At 33.1% G+C, this 23,267-nt stretch overlaps 2 protein-coding genes across 2 annotated transcripts; both read left to right on the forward strand.

Moving 5' to 3' along the window:
- Window positions 1-14,603: 14,603 nt before the first annotated feature.
- Window positions 14,604-18,291, forward strand: LOC113348092 (derlin-1-like). The gene is made up of 7 exons (XM_026591791.1): window positions 14,604-14,801; window positions 15,819-15,951; window positions 16,282-16,355; window positions 16,513-16,606; window positions 16,728-16,856; window positions 17,015-17,175; window positions 17,880-18,291. The coding sequence occupies exons 1-7, from the start codon at window positions 14,785-14,787 to the stop codon at window positions 18,004-18,006; spliced, it is 735 nt and encodes a 244-aa protein (XP_026447576.1). The 5' UTR covers window positions 14,604-14,784; the 3' UTR covers window positions 18,007-18,291.
- A 341-nt stretch (window positions 18,292-18,632) lies between these two features.
- LOC113348091 (putative ribosome biogenesis protein C8F11.04) lies at window positions 18,633-20,431 on the forward strand. The gene has a single exon (XM_026591790.1). The coding sequence runs from the start codon at window positions 18,683-18,685 to the stop codon at window positions 20,159-20,161; it is 1,479 nt and encodes a 492-aa protein (XP_026447575.1). The 5' UTR covers window positions 18,633-18,682; the 3' UTR covers window positions 20,162-20,431.
- Window positions 20,432-23,267: the final 2,836 nt, after the last annotated feature.

Consider the following 23,267-nt stretch of genomic DNA (forward strand, 5'->3'; position numbering starts at 1 on the left):
TTAATTTATAAGCCTTAATTGGGGGATACCAAATTAAAAATCCCCCCTTAGCCAAAATCTATCTCATATAACCGTGAGTATCCCCCAATTATGCCTCTCTTTTTTTAACATCATGGATGATTAAACTGTTGAGGAAGAATAAGAAATCCAAAGTGACGGGTTAGGATGTTTGGATTATACTAGTATTTACCGTTAGTTTTCACGATTTTTCTTGTTTCAAGTAAATTTCAGCAAACAATTATGAAAAATTACGCTCGTCTATTTGGATAAAACAATGGACACAAAAGCTTGATTCAACTTTCACTTCAAGCATTTTCTTAATCAGCAACTTGGATGTTGAGTTTAGGCAACGATTTTCCAACTTGAATCTTGAAGTTGGATGACATATGAGTTAGCCTAACTAGGACCATCTATATAAGACTAACAACAGTAACCATTCAAGAGATTTTGTTTCACCCAAAGATGCATCTGAATTTTGAGAGATAACTTAATTAGACGAAGACAAGCAACAAAGCATACAAAGGAAGCTGGTAAAATGTGCAAATAGAATAGATATGAGTTAATGTTGATTACCATTTTGGGTGATTTTGTTAGACTTTACAGACCAAACACATATATACATGGTTCTTCTCGACTTAAGGAGATGGTTGTTAAAGTACTTATTTGAGTGATTCTAAGTTCGCTTGTCAAATCTAGCGTTATATCAAGGTTTGGCACAATAACTAAATCCTAATAATTCATCATATTTTTTGCAACATCAAGCCACATGCAGATGCTCTGTCGTATTCACGAAGCCATCAAAACATGGGACTAAACATATATTTATACTTACTTTTCGAATACCCAAATGCAACAGATTCTTGTTGAAGTTTGAATTATCATCACACGTTTTTACTGTTAGCATATTTTCTGCTAATCATTTTAATTGATTTTTTCTTTAAACTTATATATGATTAATTTTATTATTTAGAAATTTGTAATTCTATGTATTTTAGATGTGGGAAGTGGTTCGTATAGACCGGGAATGTATAGTAGTCGTGGTTTTCTGTTTAAAGTGTTTTAGGTTTTTGTAATGCCTATATATTTATGTCTTTTATTTATCGCATAAAGGTATAACTGAGTTTAAAAGAAATTATATTGTTTATATTTTTTTATCTTCTACAAAACAAGGCGTATTCCACATGTTCTTTATTTCAAAACTTACAATTGGTACGTATCAGAGGCACGAAGTTGAGTTGGGAGAAAGTAAGCAGAAAAAAGTAAGAAAAAAAAATTGGTTTATTTGTTGGGTGAAAGTGATTTGAAAAATAAGATTGTTATGGTAAGGAAAATTTTTGATTAAGTTTTTTATCGGAGTATGTTGAAACAAAAAGGTTTATAAATGCTTTGTTGCACGCTATGAGTTTTTTTTTTTGTTGGTTGTTTTATTAGGGAAAAATACCGACAATGTTATTGCTATGTTTGTGAATATATGCTTAAAGCTGAATATTAATAGAAAAACTGATTATGAAAGTGGCTTGTTATGTAGATGGTTGAAATTTTTTCAAGTGCCTTCTATGGTCGATGATCAAGAGAAGTCCTAGTTAGCAGAAAAAGATTTTCACGAGACGATATCTTTGACAAGTGGAAGACTTGAGATCATACAAATGAAACAGCTTTGAAACTGCTAATCTGATATTGACGAATACAAGGAAAGTTCTTTATGCTGAGAAGTAATTACTTGCTTTAATGAAAAAGAAGTTATTTTTGCACTTGTCCTCCTAGGCAAAAAATCTCTTGATCTTCGACGGTGTCATCAGGTATGGCTAGATAATTTTTCTCCTTATGGGATGAGTATTTATATGATCTGAAGCAAAGGCATTTAATGAGAAATGGTGGACTATTACTTAAGAAAAATATCTCCACATATTATGGTAAACTAGAAAGTGCATTTGTTATCTTTTTTAAAGAAGATTTTAAAAGGGTGCAACCGATAATGTAAACCAAATTAAGTCGAATCATCGGTAAAGAAGGTTATGGAACCGTGTATGAGCCCATGAGGGAACATTATCAAATGGTAGAATAGTAACTATCAAGAAGTCTAAACTCTTGGACGAAAACAAAGTTGATCAACTCATTAATGAAGATGTCATTCTTTTAGATATAAAACATAGACATAAAGTTAAATTGTTAGGTTGTTGTTTAGAAACAGAAGTCTCGTTTTTGGTTTATGAGTGCATGTCTAACGTGACACTCTCATCCCATCTACAAGATAAGGATGTCTATGAATCTTCAAATTAATGAAAACATTGGTTAAGAATTGCGTCTAACATTTCAGGAGCACTATCATATTTACACTTTGTAGCCTCTATACTGACCTTTCATAGAGATATTAACGTACTCCTATATGAGAATTTCAAGTCTAGAGTTTCTGATTATGGGTTGTTTAGATCCCTTTCGGTAGAAAAACACATGTAACGACAAAGGTGCGAGGAACACTGGGTTACTTATACCCAGAATACTATTATTCAGAGAAAAATCTCATATTTTACATAATCTCATATTTACATATTGAAGAGTGATGTTTATAGTTTTGGAGTACTTCTTGTGGAGCTTTTATTTGGCCAAAAAGATACATCGGAATGAGAATTAAACCAAATTTAGTATTTCATATCCTGACAACAATGAAACAGAATCAATTGTTTATAATTTTAGAAACTAAAATTGGTAATGAATGTGACAAATATGATATTTTAGTTCTTACTAAGCTTGTAAAGAAATGTTTAAAGTATTAATAAAGGATTTTGAAAAAAGTGGCTAATAGTTTGTATGGTTTGAAATTTTTTCAAGAGCCTTCAATGGTCGATGAACAAGAGAAATTCCTAGCAGAGCGCGCAAGATTATCATTTGCCAATATATTTAACAAGCATAAGATTTGAGATCATACAAATTGAGATTTGGAACTGCTGATTCGTGCATATTAAATAACAAATTTTGGAAGTATGTATATGAAATCCAGTAGCATATAGATATTGAGTAACTGGTGAACTTATAATCTCGTGTATTTGTTATTGTTCCTCGATATATTATAAATATGCAAATTTGTTATCAATAAAAAATATACACTTTGTAGGGTGAAATTTGTATCCAATATCATTTGTCTGGAAAAATATGCTGACATAATTATGATGATAATGATGAAAAGGCAGATAGTTGATTTTCATAATATTATAATGGTGATGATGATGTTCACAAACAATCAACGGTGTTGTTTCTTTTTTAATGATGATGATATGATGATCGTTAAGAAAATGATATTTTGAGTCATAGGAGGATTTTTTTTCCGTTAAGAGTAATACTATTAGAGGTCTCCATTAAAGGTCCATATATAGACTGATAAAGGTGGCATCTCAAATTTCAATCTCATTGGATAAACAAAAACATAACATGTTGTAAATATAAGCCCCTAACACAGGAATACTTAAGTATAATTACTCACAATGGACTATATTCAATTCATGGGATGGTCTCTACCATTGTTACATTAAAACAAGTGGAGAAAGTGAATGGACTGTTCAACTCCAAGCCATATTTAACATAAGATTCACCATTCACCTTCTCAAGTAAGTTCCACAAGTTTTTAGCGGTCGGTTGTAATACTGTCACCTATATTGTCACGATTAAGTTTTTCAGATTCAGAAGGAGCGGCGAGCGGCGATTTTAATACCATCGATTTTACTCAGGGACAGATCAAGGTTAGTTTGGGTGCAGCCAAGACTTACAGAAGAGGAAAGCATCATTTAACCCCTGAACTCAGAGGAATTATGGATGGATGTCTCCTTTTCATAACCACATACACAACACAAGATAATATTGATGTACCTGATACTGCTCAGGCCTCAATTCAACTGTCCAATCGTCTCGCCAGTGCAGTGGAGTCAACGGGTTCGAATGACCACAAGCCTTAAAAGATTTTGAAGGATTTGCAGAATGTTATGCATTTGTTCCTCAACTTGTCTAATGAAGTTCTTCGTCAGTGTGATGCCGTCTAGAATCGTTGGTTCCATTTCTTTTTATTTTAGATATTTAGATATCTGAATTTTGGATGAACTTTTGCCAAGTCTTGTTTGATGAAGTTTAGTTTTATTTGGGACAAGTTCATTACTATCATAAGTTTTGTATGGATAATGGAATTACAGTTGTTTTGCTAGGTCAGAGATAAAAAAAAATCTAAAAAAAACACAAAACATTATGTAAACAACAGGTGTTCATCATTTTGTACTTTCACTTCTTCTATAGTTAATTTGACATTTTGTTATGGTAACAGTTGTTTTCCAAACGGATTTAAGTCGATAAGACTCAGATTTAAGTTACAAGGCTCAAGTATTTTCTACTTCAAGTTGGGAGTATAAATACGATTAATAAGACGTGAATCGAAGTTCCTTACAGTTAGGATATTGTTGTTGATAAGGAATTTACCAGGGTTATCCCCCGAAAGCTTAATCTGAAGGGAAGGATTGTACTTATGATATTGGATTGGGTAACTGGAATGTAACATACAGTGAACCAAAAAGGAATCTTACTTCGTATGCATGTCGCGATAATATTAATTATAACAAGTCTTTCAATGATCCTGGCTACAGAAAATCCTTATTTTGGGTGTCAAGGTACATACAGACACTAGCTTTTATGTTGGTTCACTAATTTCCTTGAATTTTAGATAACTTTCCTGTTGTCTTTTTTTTTTAATTTTGTAAAGATCAAGACTGAATCATTTATATTATATTATATTTTTTTAGAAGGTAAGCTATAATTGTACTTTGATGGATATGTCTAAACAGATAGTCACGATACAAGGAAATACTTTACGCCGGGAAGGAATAACTTACTTTAATATAAAAAGAAGTTATTTTTTCACTTGTCCTCCTGGTCAGTGATGGTAAAAATCAAGGAGGCTACATCACAGGACAAAAGTTCCTTTAGCTTGGGTGGCATCATTAGGTATGACTACATAATTGTTTTGTTTAAGAGCTAAGCGAAATTAGTATTTTAAGGTCTTTTGTGCATTGTTAGATTCATAAATTACATTAATTATTGATCCCTACAAATGTTGGAATTCGTATCCTTATAATAATTTTGATCGTTTTAGTATCTTGGTCGTACCATCGACTTGAGAAAAGAAACCAAACTATACTGAAGCAAAAGCATTTCAAGAAAAATGATGGATTTGTTACTTAAGTAAAGGATCTCCTCAAATTATAGAAAATTTGAAAATGTATCCAGTATCTTTCTTAAAGAATATATTTAGAAAAAGCAACTGATAAGTTTAACCAAAATCGTACCATTGGTAAATGAGGCTTCGATAAGGGTATGTTATCAAATGGTAGAATAATAGCTATCAAGAATTTAAACTCGTGGACGGAAACCAAGTTGATCAGTTCATTAATGAAGTTGTCATTATTTTATATATGTAAACCATAGACATATAATTAAACTACTAGTTTGTTGTTTAAAAACCGAAGTCCCACTATTGGTTTGTGAATTTGTCTCTAACAGAATCTCTCATCCCATCTTCACGGTGAGGACGGTCACGAATCTTCAATATCATGGAAAGATCGTCTAGCAATTTCGTCCGGGATTTCCGAAGCACTAGCATATTTACAATCCAAAAATTCTATATGGATCTTTCATGGAGATATTAAACCTGACAACATACTCATATATGAGAATTTTGAAGTTTAAAATGTCCGATTTTGGAATAGTTAAATCCTTTCCAGTAGACTTAACACACTTAACGACAAAAGTGCGAAGAATAATGGGTTACCTAGATCCAAAATACTAATATTATGGTCATTTACAAAGAAGAGTGATGTTTATAGTTTTGGAGTACTTCTTACAAAGCTTTTAACTGGCCAAAGATATGCCAAATATGAAAACTGAACCAAATTTAACATTTCATTTCCTAACAAAAATAAAAACGAGTCAATTAGTAACAACTTTAAAAACTAAATTTGATAATGAATGCGACAAATATGAAACGTTGGTTCTTGCCAAGCTTGTAAAGAGATGATTAAAGTCGAATATTAAGAAAAGACATATTATGTGCAAAGTGGCTAATAGTTTGGATAAGTTGAAAATTTTTCAAGAGCCCTCAATGGTAGATGACCAAGCGGAAGATTTCAGATCATATAAATCAAGCTTTCAAACAGCTGATTCACGCATATTATCAAGAAATATAACTGTTTTTGATCTAGGGTTATATCAAGGTTTGGCACAATAACTAAATCTTAATAATTCAACATAATTTTTACAACATTAAGCCACATGCAAATGATCCGTCGTATTCACGGAGCCACTGAAACATGGGATCAAACATATATTTATGGTTTACTTTTCAAATACCCAAATGCAACAGATTCTTATTGAAGTTTGAACGTGTCGTCACGTGTTTTTACTATTAGCATATTTTGTTTTAATCATTTTAATTGATTTGGTCTTTAAACTTATACGGGATTAATTCTATTATTTAAAAATTTGTATTTTTATGTATTTTAGATGTGGGAAGTGGTTCCTATAGACCATGAATGTATGGGTGGTTGTGGTTATCTGTTTAAAGTGTTTTAGGTTTTTGTAATGCCTATATATTTATGGATTTTATTTATCACATAAAAGTATAACCGAGTTCAAAAGAAAGTATATTGTTTTTTTTTTCTTCTGCGAAACATGGCATATTCCACATGTTCTTTGTTTCGGAACCTACATATGGTACGTATCAGAGGCACATAGTTGAATTGGGAGAAAGTAAGCAGGAAAAAAAAAGTAAAAAAGTTTTTGGTTTATTTGTTGGGTGAAAGTGATTTGATAAATAAGATTGTTGTGGTAAGGAAATTTTTTGATTAAATTTTTTACCAGAGTATGTTGAAACAACAAGGTTTATAAATGTTTCGTTGCAGGTTATGAGTATTTTTTTTTAAACGTAGGTTATTTTAAAAGGGAAAAATAACGATAATGTTATTGCTAAGTTTGTAAAGATATGCTTAAAGTTGAATATTAATAGAAAAAACTGATTATGAAAGTGGCTTGTAATGTAAATGGGTAGAAATTTTTTCAAGAGCCTTCTATGGTCGATGATCAAGAGAAGTCCTAGTTAGCAGAAAAAGCTTTTCACGAGATGATATACTTGACAAGTGGAAGACTTGAGATCATACAAATGATGTTTTGAAACTGCTAAATTGATATAAACGAATACAAGGAAAGTGTTTTATACTGAGAAGGAACTACTTGCTTTAATAAAAAAGGAGGTTATTTTTGCACGTGTCCTCCTAGTTATCTCGGTGGTGGTAAAATCTAGGAAACTACCTACATTACAGGCAGAAAGTTCCTATGAAGGGCGACATCATCAAGTATGGCTAGATAATTGTTCTCCTTATGGGATACTAACTGAAAGTTGTATGATTTGAAGCAAAGGCATTTTACGAGAAATGGTGGATTATTACTTAAAAAAATATCTCCATAAATTATGGTAAACTAAAAAAATGCATCTATTATCTTTCTTAAAGAAGATTTTAAAAGGGTGCAACAGACCAAATTAAGTCGTATCGTTGTTAAAGGAGGTTTTGCAGCGTGTACTATGAGGAAACATTATCAAATGGTAGAATAGTAATTATCAAGAAGTATAACCTCTTGGACAAAAACCAAGTTGATCAATTCATTAATGCATATGTCATTCTTTTATATATAAAACATAGACATAAAGTTAAAACTGCTAGGTTGTTATTTAGAAAGCGAAGTCTCGTTGTTGGTTTATGAGTATATCTCTAATGTGACACTCTCATCCCATCTTCAAGATAAGGGTGTCTATGAATCTTAAAATAATGGAAACATTGGTTAACAATTGCGTCGAAGATTGCAGGAACACTATCATATTTACATTGTGAAACTTCTATACTGATTTTTCATAGAGATATTAAACATGATATATAGCGTGCTCCTATATGAAAATTTCAAGTCTAAAGTTTCTGATTATGGGTCGTTGATATCCCTTTCGGTAGACAAAATACAGATAACAACAAAGGTGCGAGGAACACTAGGTTACTTAGACGCGGAATGTTATTATTCAGGTCATTTTACAAAGAAGAGTGATGTTTATAGTTTTGGAGCCCTTCTTGTGGAGCTCTTAACTGGCCAAAAAAAGCATCTAAATAATAACTGAACCAAATTTAGCATTTCATATCCTAACAACAACGAAGTAGAGTCAATTGTTTATAATTTTAGAAACCAAAGTTGGTAATGAAGGTGACAAATATGAGATTTTGGTTCTTGCTAAGCTTGTAAAGAGATGTTTAAAGTATTAAAAAAAGGAATATGAAAAAAGTGGCTAATAGTTCGTACGATTTGAAATTTTTTCAAGAGCCTTCGATGGTCGATGAACAAGAGGAATTCCTAGCAGATCAAGATTATCATTTGTCGATATATTTAACAAGCATAAGATTTGAGATCATACAAATTAAGATTTGGAACTGCTGATTAGTGCATAAAAATAACAAATTTTGGAAGTATATATGAAATCCAGTAACATATAGATATTTAGTAACTAGTGAACTTATAATCTCGTGTATTTGTTATTGTTCCTCAATATCTTATAAATATGCAAATTTGTTATCAATAAAGAATATACTCTTTGGTGGGTGAAATTTATATTCAATACCATTTGTCTGGAAAAATATACTGATGATATTATGATGATAATGATGAAAAGGCAAATAATTGATTTTCATAATATAATTGTGATAATGATGGTCACAAACAATCAAAAATGTTGTTGTTGATTTTTTAATGATGATAATATGATGATCATTAAGAAAATGATATTTTGAATCATAGGAAGATTTTTTTCCCTTAAGAATAATTCTATTGGAGGTCTCCATTAGAACTCCATAGACTAACAAAATTTGCATCTCTAATTTCAATCCCATCTAATAAACAAAAACATAACCATTTGTAAACTTAAGCCCCTAACACAAGAATATTTAAGCATAATTACTCACAATGAACTATATTCGATTCATGGGGTGGTCTCAACCATACTGTTACAATAAAACAAGTGGAAAAAGTGAATGGACCGTTTCATCAAAAGATTCACCCTCCACCTTCTCAAGTAAGCGCAGTAAGTTATTGGCGGTTGGTTGTAATTTTGTAAGCTATATTCCTCTGAAAAAGCACAAAAAATTATGTAAGTAGCGGCTATTCATCATTTTGTACTTTTACTTATTCTGTGGTATTTATGTTGATGTTCTATTTTGGTGGTAACGGTTGTTTCCAAACATATTTACAGGGCTCAAGTTTTTTCTAATTCAAGTTGGGAGTATAAATACGATTAATAAGACTTGCACCGAAATTCCTTGCAATCAGGCTATTTTATTGATAAGGAGTTTACCAGGGATATCCACCGCAAGTATAATCCGAAGGGAAGGACTGTACTTATGATGTTGGATTGGGTAACTGAGAATGTAACATGCAGTGAAGCAAAAATGAATCTTACTTTGTATGCATTTTGCGGTAATACTAATTATAACGAATTTTTCAATGGTCCTGGTTACAGAAAATCCTTATTTTGGGTGTCAAGATACATACGAGCACTAGCTTTTATGTTGGTTCATTAATTTCCTTGAATTTTAGATAACTCTCCCGTTTTTTTTCTTTCTTTTTTTTAAGACCAAGAATGAATTATTGAACCTGGGGAGGTTTTGTGTTATGAATATATTTTAATTTTATTTTATATTATATTTTATTTTGTTGAGAAGGTAAGCTAGAATTGTAAAGTGATGAATATGGCTAAACATATATTGACGATAAAAGGAAAATACTTTACGCTGGGAAGGAACCACTTGCTTTAATACATAAACAAGTTATTTTTGCACTTGTCCTCCTAGTCAGTGATGGTAAAAATCAAGGCGGCTACGTCACAAGAAAGAAGTTCTTTTAGCTTGGGTGGCATCATTAGGTATGACTACATAATTTTTATTTTTATTTTTAAGAGCTAAGCGAAATTAATATTCTAAGATCTTTTATGCATTGTTAGCTTCATAAATTAGATTTATTACTGATCCCTACAAATGTTGGAATTGATATCCATATAATAATTTTGATAATTTTAGTATCTTGGTCGTGTCATCGACTTGAGAAAAAAAAACCAAAGTATACCGAAGCAAAGGTATTTAAAGAGAAATGGTGTGGATTGTTACTAGAGCAAATGATCTACTTAAATGATGGAAAATTTGAAAATGCATCCAGTATCTTTCTTAAAGAATACTTGAAAAAGGCAACTGATAAGTTTAATCAAAATAGTGTCATTGGTAAAGGAGGCTAAGGGTTATAAGGCTATGTTATCAAATGGTAGAATAATAGCTATAAGAAGTTTAAACTTGTAGACGGAAACCAAGTTGATCAGTTCATTAATGATGTTGTGATTCTTTTAGATGTAAACCAAGACATATAACTAAACTACTAGGTTGTATTTTAGAAACCGAAGTCCCTCTATTGGTTTGTGAATTTGTCTCTAACAGAATCTCCCATCCCATCTTCAAGGTGAGGATCGTCATGTATTTTCCATATCGTGGAAAGATCGGATAATAATTGCGTCGGGGATTGATAGTGCACTAGCATATTTACACTCCGAAGCTTCTATATGGATCTTTCATGGAGATATTAAACCTGACAAAATACTGGTATATGAAAATTCTGAAGTTTAAAGTGTCTAATTTTGGAATAGTTAAATCCTTTCTAGTAGACTTAACACACTTAACAACGAAAGTGCAAGGAATACTGGGTTACCTAGATCCAAGATAGTAATATTATGGTCATTTACAAAGAAGAGTGATGTTTATAGTTTTGAAGTACTTCTTACGAAGCTTTTAACTAGCCAAAAAAATATGCCGAATATGAGAGCCAAACCAAATTTAACATTTCATTTCCTAAGAAAAATAACAACGAGTCAATTTGTAACAACTTTAAAAACTAAAGTTGGTAATGAATGTGACAAATATGAAATTTTGGTTCTTACTAAGCCTGTAAAGAGATGATTAAAGTTGAATATTAAGAAAAAAGACATATTATGTAAAAAGTGGCTAATAGTTTGGATAAGTTAAAAAAAATTCAAGTGTCGTTAATGGTAGATGACCAAGTGGAAGATTTCAGATCATACAAATTAAGCTTTCAAATTGCTGATTCATGCATATTATCAAGAAATATAACTGTTTTTGAAAGTATGAAATCAGTATCAGAAGACATTGAGTAAAAAATGAACTTAAAGTCTCGTGTATTTGTTATTGTTCCTCGGTATCTTTTGAATACAAAAAATCATTTATCAATTGTGGGGTGAAATTTACATCTAAAATCATTTGTCAGGAAGAAAACTGATGATGCGTGATGATGATAATGATATGAAAAGATAAACAATTGATATGCATAACATTATAATGATGATGATGGTCATAATTAATAAAAGGTGTTGTTGATTTTATAATTTAAGAAAATGATATTTTGAATTTAGAGAATGATCGTTTTCCCTTCTTAAAGGTATACATTAACAGTTCATAAACTGACAAAACTGACATCTCAAATCTCAATCCCATCCCATAAACATAAACGTAACAATTTGTAAATAAAATTCCATAACAAAAAAGTAGTCTCAAGTATAATTGGCCTAACCCAGACATCCTAATCAATTACTCTTGATTCTTCTTCATATTCTTCTTTCTTTAATATTTTAATCATTTTCGATATTAAAAAACTTTTGAATGTCATCAAGTGACTGACATACAATAACATAAAAACTAGCGATTCAGTTAGTTATATCCAACAATTTATTAGTTTCCAAGTAATCAATGACAGCAATTATCCAGTCATCCTTTATATCCTTAATAAAATTTGTAATTCCACTAAATCAACTCGTTATGGTTCTACCTATTTATCATCTATGTTTTTCTATTTACTACCCACCTTAATTCCCAACCTTAATTATCCTATTTACCGCCCATAAATCTTTTTATATTCCCGAATACTGCTCATTGACTTTTTATCTACACTAATTATCCCACGCCACCCAACAAGTAAACATTTAAATAACCTAGTTCCAAAATCCAGACTATCTACATTTCTACAAGCCTGGACAACGCCTCCTTTATAGTCCTACTCCATCACCACCAACCCGCCACCACCTTATGGTGTAAACAATTTTTGAGTGCGATCGAAAAAAAAAGCAATAATTTTAATTGGAAATCAATGGATGCTTAGAGCTCCATCTAGATGATATTGCCAGATTTTTTGACTCAAGTCATGAAACGGAAAAAGGTGTTTTAACGTTTTAAGTTGATCTTCTACCTAACACCAACTTTTCTTTTCGAACATTTCCAATCGTAGGACTTCTCTGGCTTCTCCAAGTGAAAAAGGTTCCCAACTTGTTCGTCCAAATTGGAATACATATTAGTTTGTCTTGATTTCTTGTTAAGGATCCATATTCCAAGCACTTATTTACAGTTGATCTAAAAGCCTTCCTATTCTCGAATCATGCTTTCACAGGAATAAATTAAAAATAAAGAGATTTTTATATTAAGTTAAGCCAAATAACCATTTTTTTCATTTTTATTTTTCTTATCTTGTTTAAGATGCCACCAAAGAAAAACAAGATTTTTTTCTTTTGCCCTAAATTTTCAATAATGAATCCTCCTTAGCTATTTATCAAAAAATTAAATGATAAAACATAAAGAATAACGAGTTTTTGGTGTATTATTATAATTACACAAGATCTTAACTAGGGTTAGTAGTTTTTGGTTTTGATGTTTTGTTTAAGAAGAAGATAGATTAATGAAGAAGAATATGGGATAAAGATTGTAATTGTTATAGTCAAGTTTAATTTGACTTGTGATAAATAGGAAAAAACCAAATTAAAAACTAATATTACCTTAAAATTGTGAGGTAGGCGGTAAATAAGAAAACTATGGGTGGTAAATAGTTGAAACCATTCTTTATTATCAGTTTTCATCTCAATGTTTCTTAAAAAATGACTCAATATCTGTTTTCAAAATATCAGTTGATAGATTAGGTAACTGATCAAGATGTTTCAACTGATATTTTGAAGAAGGTTATTGAGTTGTTTCTTGAGAAACATGGAGACAACAAAGGTATATGAAAACGGACTATCATATTTATTAATATTATCTACCATTCTATCTACTGAGACAAGTTGGATGACTTTAATATAATGATAAACATCGCAAAGAAGAATCCAAGCTATAAGGAGTAATCAAGTTAGTTCTTAAAAGTTCACGCGTCAAGTTAGATCCTAAAAGTTCACGAACTGTTTTACCATTTTACGAACTTGAAATTATAAATATAAAGACTTGATTTTTAAATCTCAATTAACTCGCATACACGAATTGTTTTGCTCGATTTACAAACTAGTCAATTTTAAGATAATACTGCATACTACTTGATTCAAAGGTATACGAACTAACTAATTTGAACTGTACACCTTCTGTTTTGATATTCACAAACTTACCAGAATCCAAAAGTTCCTGAGTTACGAAACAACTTTGAGTTTACAAATTATTATAACATTTCACAAACTGATTTGGTATTGTGATATTACACTACATTCGCGAACTTGGTGAATGTCTTCTTTTTTTCAAAGTGGCAATTTCAAGTATGCTCTGAAATAGTAGTATTAAACAAGGGAGGGAAAGAGATCCCTATTGGATGGGCTTTTACCGATTTGTTCCAAACGCTAATCCGACTTGGAGTGAGCATGGACCGGTATAGACCGGTTTTCACCTCATCCGCATCCAATCCAATGCATTACGGATTCTAAATTTGGCATTCACATCCAATCCAGATTCAATGGATGCACGGATGGACGGATTGGATGCGGATAATCCAATAGATTTGTTCTAGTTAAAATTTATAGTAAAGAAAATAAAGCTAATACAAGTAACTCCTTATAAAATATACGTATCTTATATGTATATATATATACAAATATAAAAATGCCATGTACAAATCCCAATCAAACACCTTAAAAATTGCTAAATGATTCATAGGTATTTTCTAGAACTATATAAATGCCTTTAATTTAACGGATATTGATATCCAACGGATTTTCAAGATTGTATCCGGGCCCGATCCGTAATCTGTTGGATTTCAAAAATTACATCCGTATCCAATCCATTAACGAACGGTCCGGACATCCATCCGCAAAAAAACGGTTGGTCCCGATTAATTCCGCGGATTACGGATAAAATGCTCACACCTAAATCCAACCCATGAAAATGCCGTGCCAGAGGCCTGATGTCGTACGTACGTCCAAAGTTGCACAACCTACTACAACATATCAAAATAGCACAAAAAAAGTAAAATAAATAAATAATTGTATTCTTGAAGCATTATACGCATCATAAATTGAACATAAACAGCCAGGATCATGCAGAACAGCAAATAAAACTCCATCTAGCGGCCAACATAATTTCCCCGCAAGAAAATAATTATATGAAAAAACAATAAACTAAACCTTTTGTTTTTTTGTTACTCAGATTCGAACGCGAAACTTCTCGGTTGCTTAATCATACCAACAAAAGACTTGTACTTATTATCTGAAATCAAAAAATAACAAAAATATAAGGCAAATTTCTCGTGCTAATTCACATTTCTTTCTGGGGTTTTTCTCTCAAACAACTTTGAAGAGCAAAGAAGAAGAAGGAGGAGGTCTTGTTGGACATAGTGAGGAGTCTGACTTCAATCAGATCACAGAGAATGTCTTCTCCAGCAGAGTAAGCTTCTATTTCATAATTAGGGTTTTAATCTGATGTTCTGATGATCAGGAATTAAGGGTTTGTTTCTTTTTCTTTTTTTTTTTTGGTTTATAATTTTAAAGCTTTTGATTGCCCTAAGAACATAGTTACAACAAGGTGATAGTGTCGATTGACAGAGGTTATGTATTCAGTTAGCAAATCCAGTTGTGGGTTTGAACGACAATGCTTAGGTTGATTATAAGTATTTGTGGTTGCGAAATTTGAAACCCTAGTTTTAGTTGAGTTTATGAAATCAGGTATAGATTGCTGTTGATGATCAACAATGGAACAGTGTTTGAAAGTATGGAGTATGATTAAAAACTGAATTTGTTCTCTGGGGCTCGTATGTAATGAGTTTTTGTGGAGGATTGGTATGTCAACAATGATTTTTGAAAAATATCAGTATGTGGGTTTATCATTCTATATCCTTTGGTTATGTCAACAATAGGAAATCCAGTATACACCTTCGTTAGAGGAGATGAAGCCACCTTGCAACTAGTATATTTAAAATCTGACTCTAAATTGTTATTGATGGTGATGGAGCTGTCATGGAGTAAATTCAATCTGGTGGCCGATTTTTGGGAGGGAGGCTTCATGCCCAACTCAAGCCGACTAGTTTTAGATGGTTTATCTCATTGATATGCTGCACATCGTTTCCGATTGGGGGAATTTATGGAGCACTTTATGTGCAATGCTTTGCTCCCTGAGGTTATTGTTTTTGTACTTATAAACATAGATCCTCTGCTGACGAACAACTGCATGGAAACCCATACAGAGGTTTCTTGGCTCTCATCTAAGTACCATGTTAATGTAGTGAACTTTTATGTTTGATTTGACTGTCATTGTTATCCTTGTTACAAAAGAAATATTTATAAGGGAAACTTATTGAAGTCGTGGTGATGATGCATATTATTGTTGGGTTGGAAAATAGTGAATCCCTTTATGTTATGCGTGCTTTGCTGACACCTTCTTGCCATGTATGTTTTGCTTTTTCAGATACTATAATTCACTCCCACCTATAACCAAAGCTTATGGGACCATCTGTTTGGCGGCTACTACTTTATCTCAGTTGGGACTGCTTAGCCCTGCATTTATTGCACTGTTTTATCCAGAAGTTTGGCGGCTTCAGGTACAATTGTTGTCTCTTCTCAATTTTCCAGACATTTACTGAAGTAAGCTCTTAGTACTAATGTCATAAGACTGATACATGGTGGTATATGGGCATCCATCCCCATTTTTTCCAACATCTGAGAATCTCCATCACTTTCATGTGGTTAAATGACTAAGTAATAGCTGAGTGCTTCGGTTAATTTCAAATGGCGAGCATACATGCTTTTAGTTACCTTAGTGCTCATAGTTCTTCTCAACCCAAAAGTCAATCTTTACGATCTGCTTTTCCCTTTTATATATGTTCATGTTGTTCATCTACCCTTACAAATTTTGTTATATTTGACCACAGGTGTGGAGACTGGTGACAAATTTCTTTTATCTTGGGCATTTTTCGATTAATTTTGGGATTCGTCTCTTAATGATGTAAGTTAATACGTTTCCACCATCAGATTCTTATGTCTTTAAATGCAAATACTATGTCTTTCCTCTATTAAGGATAGCTACCTTAGTTACAAAGGAAGTCAAGTATTGGTGAATCTATAATACTGATGGACTGCCATTGTAAATTGTAATTCTGTAGAGCAAGATATGGGGTCCAGCTAGAGCAAGGTCCATATGCACGGCGTACTGCAGATTTTCTTTGGATGATGATATTCGGTTCCTTGTCATTACTGGTATGTGTTGTGTCTCCACCTTTGTATTTCGTATTTTTACCATTTACCTTATCTTCGAACACCCGTTTTCATTCTCTCTTACCAAAGTAATTTTATCCACTTACTTTTTCTTGATTGTTAGGTATTATCCCTCATTCCACCGTTCTGGAATCCTTTCCTTGGAATTTCTCTGGTATACATGCTTCTATATGTGTGGAGCAGAGAATTTCCAAATGCTCAAATCAGTCTCTACGGTCTTGTGACTCTCAAGGTAAGCTTGATCTGCCTCATTTAATATTTTCGTCATATGCATATAGATTAGTTAGATAACAATTACAAGTAAGGAAAAGTAAAAAATGACAACTAGGTTGCTATGAAGTACATCATACGCTGATGTTGCATGTTTACTTATTTTGACCGTCTTTTCAGGCATTTTATCTTCCGTGGGCAATGCTCGGTATGGATGTTATCTTTGGTGCGCCGCTCATGCCCGATCTGCTGGGTATCATAGCAGGGCATGTGTATTATTTCTTAACAGTTCTGCATCCACTTGCCAGCGGCAAAAACTATCTGAAGACTCCAAACTGGGTGTATCCTTTGACAAGTTTATGTTTCCACATCGGTTCCACGTCATTTTTTTCTCCTGTGTTATCCAACCTATATGCAAAATTAAGCCTATGATTCTCTTTCTTAAAGGTTATATTGTTAGGATCATGAACCGAGGTTAGGTAGCCAAGAATTAGGTGAAATTCTTTCATGAAACTTGTGATAGTGCGGCTGATAAGGCTAATTTTAGGTTCAGAGAAAGGGGTAGAAGTGAAGGTTAAGAGTCAGTAAAGGTTTCTCCTGCAATATCAATCTGCATTTTAGGTGCAGTGCTGCTTTCTCCTGTAATACCAATCTGTTGTTTTCCATTGATGATCTTTTTATGCATTGTTTGATCAGTAAAGGTTTTATGGGTTACCCAATGTAAATGCAAAATGAAATAACATGATTCTAGATTTTCTTCGAGGTTATACAGGTAGGATCATTAACCAAGTTCAGGTATTCAATGAATAGGTGAAGTACTTTTGTAGCACATATGCTGTGACAGTGTCTCTGACAAGGTTAATTTTAGGTTCAAGAAAGGGGTAAAAGTAAAAGCTTAGAGTCTTGCTGCTTTCTCCCGCAATAATGCAATATCAATCTGTTGCTTTCCATTTATGATTTTTTTCAGCATTGTTCGTTAAGTAAATTCTTTATATACTGCATATCTTCCCTTTTCTCTGCATTATCCTTAACTTGTAAATGATAGGCACAATATCGTGAGACGATGGAGCATCGGTCATCAAGCATATGGCAATACCGGCCAACCTACTCAGCCACGTGAAAGAACAGCTGGTACAGTTTTCAGAGGAAGAAGTCATCGGCTCACCGATTAAATGCACCATCCTTCAATTCTCCATTATCAGAATGTCTTTAGCTATCTCAATGTTTTCTCGCTAAGACAATGGAAGAAGAAAAACCATGACGAAAAATGATAGGAACTGCTTTCTTGGAGATGGGGTTGCTGAAATCAGAAACTAATACTAGATGATTTTTTTGTTGTTAAACTCTTGAAACCCTCTCTTGGTATTACTACTACTACTAACTAGCTCACCAAAGCTTGTTCAGTTGTTACATTATATCTCCCAAATCTTCAAAGAGTTCAAGAATTTTTTTTAACATCTATGAATTTTGCCATGTACTTTTAAATTCAGCCATTATATAGTGCTAAAAAATCTAATACTCCATCCGTTTCATGAAAGTGATTGTGGAGAAGTGGCCCATGGCCCTCTAACTTTTGACAAAACTGAAAGTATCATTTTTTCTGAAACGAAGGTAGTATATTGAGCAAGGGTTTAGAACAAATTCATCTAGTTAATAGGGTAACCTCACAAAATTCGCCATTTTTCTTACACCCCCTGAAACGTTAATTTTCTTAAGTTTGAGCCCACTAACTTAAGAAAATACCCCCAACTTAAAAAGGAGATTTTTCTAGGGTTTTAGGTCAGAAACACTTATTTCTTCTTCTTCTTCTTCTTCTTCACAGAGCCTCCTCCGCCTCTCTCTCAAAAAATGTCCTCTTCTACAACAACCCTTTCTTCCTCCGAACCAGAAATCCCTCCTAAACCACTCAATCCATCAAGGGTTGCTCCTGAAACCATTGGAAGAGCAGTAGAAGCTCTAAAAAAATGGAACAAAACAAGATCAAAAGATGAAACACCACAACTCATAGAACAAGAGGAGTTCTTATATCTTGTACTAACCCTAAAGAAAATCCCATCTAATGGCCGAACAAATCCATACAAAATCCTATTATCTCATTCACTTCACCCATCTGATTCTACTGAAGAACATTGTTTAATCATTGATGACCGTTCTAAATCAACTCTCACATCTGAAGCTGCTAAGAAGAAAATCGCAGAGGAAAATATACCAATCTCTAAAGTCCTCAAGCTTTCGAAGCTCAAGACTGATTATCGACCTTTCGAAGCGAAACGAAAGCTTTGTGATTCTTATGATTTTTTCTTTGCAGATAAAAGGGTTATCCCATTGCTTCCAAAGCTATTAGGTAAGCAATTTTTCAAGAAGAAGAAAATTCCTGTTCCTATTGAATTGACACATAAGAATTGGAAACAACAGATTGAGAATGCTTGTAGCTCAGCTCTATTCTATTTGAGAACTGGTACTTGTAGTGTTATTAAAATTGCTAGGGTTTCTATGGAAAATGATGAAATTGTTGAGAATGTTGCCGCTGCGATTGATGGTGTTGTAGAGATTGTTCCTAAGAAATGGGCGAATGTTCGTTCATTTCATTTGAAAATGTCTGAGTCTTTAGCATTACCTGTTTATCAAGCTGTTCCTGATTTGGGTTTGAAAATTGAGGGTTTGAAGAAGGTTGAGGAATTGGAAGAGAAGGAATCGGTGGAGGAAGGTGGAGATGAAAAGGAGGTGAAAGAGAAGAAGATTACACCTGCGAAGAATAAAGGGTCTAAGAAGGGAAGAATTCATGAAGTTAGGTATATGGATGATGATATTGGTGAAGCTTTGGATAATTTATCTGATGAGGAGGGGAATGAAATTGCTGAATTGGATGCTAAATTGGTGGGTAAGAAGAGAAAGAAGGTAGGAAGTTCGAAAAAAGAGAAAGTTGTTGACGAGGAGAAGAAACCAAACAAGTCCTCTAAGGTGAAGAAGGTGGCAATTGTGAAGCAGGATGATCTTGGTGAAGCTTTGGATAATTTATCCGATGAGGAGGAGAATGAAAATGCTGAATTGGATGCTAAATTGGTGGGTAAGAAGAAAAGGAAGATGGGAAGTTCGAAAAAAGAGAAAGTTTTTGATGAGGAGAAGAAACCAAACAAGTCCTCTAAGGTGAAGAAGGTTGCAATCGTGAAGCAGGATGATGGAGATGTCGAGAATGAAGTTGCGGATGATGTCTCTCTTTCTAGTGGATCCAAGAAGAGGAAGAAGAAAACTAGTAAAATTGACAAGCCTGAGAGTGGGGAATTGAAGGCGAAGGTTAAGAAGAGCAAGAGAACAACAAAAGCTTGAGATGTGTCTGGTTTTGTTTTGGTGAGATTTGAGACGACGAGCTTGCTGAGGAGATCCTCCTGCCATCTACACTTCTTTAAGGTCACATATGATTATGCGTGCAAGTCATTTTACTTGCAGTTTTTAAGTTTTAGTATTTTGTTGTGATGTTTTCTTTGCTTAATCAAAACTCAATTGCTTTAGAGTAGATTTTTTTTGAATAGCATGATATGTGTGCCTGACGAATATCACTCTTTATGGTGCTGCAATTGAACTTACAATTACCATTACTGGATGGAGGGTTTCTTATTCGTATATGCTTTTAGTCGGGAAACTTTGTTATGTTCTAAGTGGTGATCTTATAGGTTTCTACTTCGGAATTGTTGCTGTTATTAGATACCTATTTCATGTTACTTGTGTCTTTAGATTTTGGTTTCGTTCATATAAAAGATGTCACATACAATCAGAAGAATGATTTTCAGATGTTATTTTTGGTGCCTGATCTGCTGGGTATCATAGCAGGGCGTCTGTATTATATGTTAACAGTGCTGCATCCACTTACCAGTGGCAGAAACATACTGAAGACTCCAATCTGTGTGTATAGCTTGACAATTTTCTGTTGCGACATCTCTTTCCATTTCGTTTTTTTCTCCTTAATGATTCAGTCTATATTAAGTCTATGATTCAAACTTTTTGTAAAGGTTATATAGTTAGGAATTAGGATCATTAACAAAGGTTGGATAGCCAAAGATTAGGTGAAGTTCTTTCATGAGATTTGTATTAAGACTGTCTGAAAAGGTTTATTTTAGGTTCATAGAAAGGGGTAGAAGTGAAGGTTAGAGTCTTTCTGCTTTCCCCTGCAATATCAAGCTAGTGGATCCAAGAAGAGGAAGAAGAAAACTAGTAAAACTGACAAGTCTGAGAGTGGGGAGTTGAAGGCGAAGGTTAAGAAGAGCAAGAGAACAACAAAAGCTTGAGATATGTCTGGTTCTGTTTTGATGAGATTTGAGAGACGAGCTTGCTGAGGAGATCCTCCTGCCTGCCATCTAGACTACTTTAAAATCAAGTATGGAAGTCTTTTTACTTGCAGTTTTTAAGTTTTAGTATTTTGTTGTGATGTTTTCTTTGCTTAATCAAAACTCAATTGCTTTACATTAGATTATTTTTAACATGATTCGTGTGCCTTACGAATATCACTCTTTATAGTGCTGCAATTTAACTTCCAATAACATGACTGGATAGAGGGTGTCTTATTCATATATATGCTTTCAGTCAAGTGGTGATCTTATCGGTTTCTACTTCGGAGTTGTTGCTGTTATTAGATATCTATTTCTTGTTACTTGTGTCTTGATATTTAGATTTTGATTTCATTCATCTGAAAGATGTCACATATATTCAGAGATGGCCTCCTAAATTTTGGATGCTATTTTTGGTTTGCCGCTAATGCCCAATCTGCTGGGTATCATAGCAGGGCATCAGTATTATTTCTTAACAGTTCTGCATCCACTTGCTAGCGGCAGAAACTATCTGAACTGTGTGTATCCTTTGGCAATTTTCTGTTTCCACATCCATTCCACTTCATCTAATATATGTGCAAAATGAAGCCTGTGATTTGAAGTTTTCTTTAAAGGTAATACAGTTAGGATCATGAACCAAGGTTAGGTAGTAGGTGAAGTTCTTCCATGGGACTTGTGTTGTGACAGTGTGTGTGTCTGACGACGAGCTTAATTTTAGACTCAGAGACGGGTAGAACTAAAGTATAGAGTCTTGCTGCTTTCTCCTGCAATATCAATCTGTTGTTTTCCATAATCTTGTTCTACATCGTTGGTTAAGTAAATGCTTTATCTATAAGTATATGGCAATAGTGGCTAACCCACTCGCAATGTGACTGGGCAACTAGTGTAGCGTTTAGAGGAAGAAGTTATCGGCTCAGCGAATAAAATGTACCATCCTTTCTCCATTGTCAAAGTGTAGCTATCTTTTTTTCGTTTAGTATAATAGTGGAAGATGAAATCCGTGAAAAAATGATAGGGGTGCTTTAAAAAGGAATTATGGTTTGGAGAAGCTCGTTTTTTATTGTTCGGTAGAGTTAACTTCTATTTTGCTAGTTGATCTTTGCTTCTGTAGATGTGCAGAAATGTTGAAAGAGACATTCGGTTTGATGTTTTCTCTTTATTGTTGCTTGTCTATGTAAAAGTGGTTACTTATCCTGGTCTCTTTCTGCATTATGTAGTTTAGTCCATTTCAGAGAACATTGGACAGTTCTGAATATTCAATTTTGCCTGCTGTTGTGTCTCTTCTAACTGGACTAGGTGCTCCTATTCATGTAGCTAGACACAATCTAGGAGGTTCTGATCAACTGGGGCTGTTATCTTAGCTTGGTGAAACAAGTCTGGGACATTAAAAGTCCTCAATTCTGCACGATAGTATTCATTCAAAAAATGTAGTATTGGAAGCTCGAGCTTTCAAACCCCTTTTACGATATAACTTCTTTAAAGTAATACTCGATAATATAATATTTTCAGTTAAAATAATATGATTTTTTAGTCCCAATTCAGACCCTTAGTGCTAAAATAAGAAATTCGATAAAATCATAAAAATAATATATTATAAAAGTTCTTCTTAAACAATAAAAGGTCCCAAATAATATATAAAATAAAATTTTTACAATAAATAAAAAACAAATTTCATATATATTAACTTTTTCCAGAATCAAGTAGATTTCTCCCCTAAAGTTAATAATATTAACTTTTTCCAGAATCAATTCTTGTTGCAAGCACGTTGAAGTGTGATTGATACTTAGAATACTTGTATTTGTATTATAATTAGTCAATAATTAAATATCTTTACAAAATTAATTGATATAGTATTACAATCTACAATCTGGACCAAAAAAGTATTTTATAAAATCATAATATATTATTTAAATATAAAATAATAAATTTTCTTGGTCCCGGTGTATTATGTCAAGGAAGCTATACTGTACTGTGTAGTAGCTGTTCTTTCGTTTTCCAGCTGATGTCTGCAACTGCGGTAAGCTTCCTCCACATATCGTAATTAGTAGAGTATGTGCATAAATCCTGAAAGAGATGGTGGGTTTACATTTCAACTATAACGAAGAGTCAAA

Source organism: Papaver somniferum, chromosome 2 (genome assembly GCF_003573695.1).
Source record: "Papaver somniferum cultivar HN1 chromosome 2, ASM357369v1, whole genome shotgun sequence".
In the NCBI taxonomy this organism is placed as follows: domain Eukaryota; kingdom Viridiplantae; phylum Streptophyta; class Magnoliopsida; order Ranunculales; family Papaveraceae; genus Papaver; species Papaver somniferum.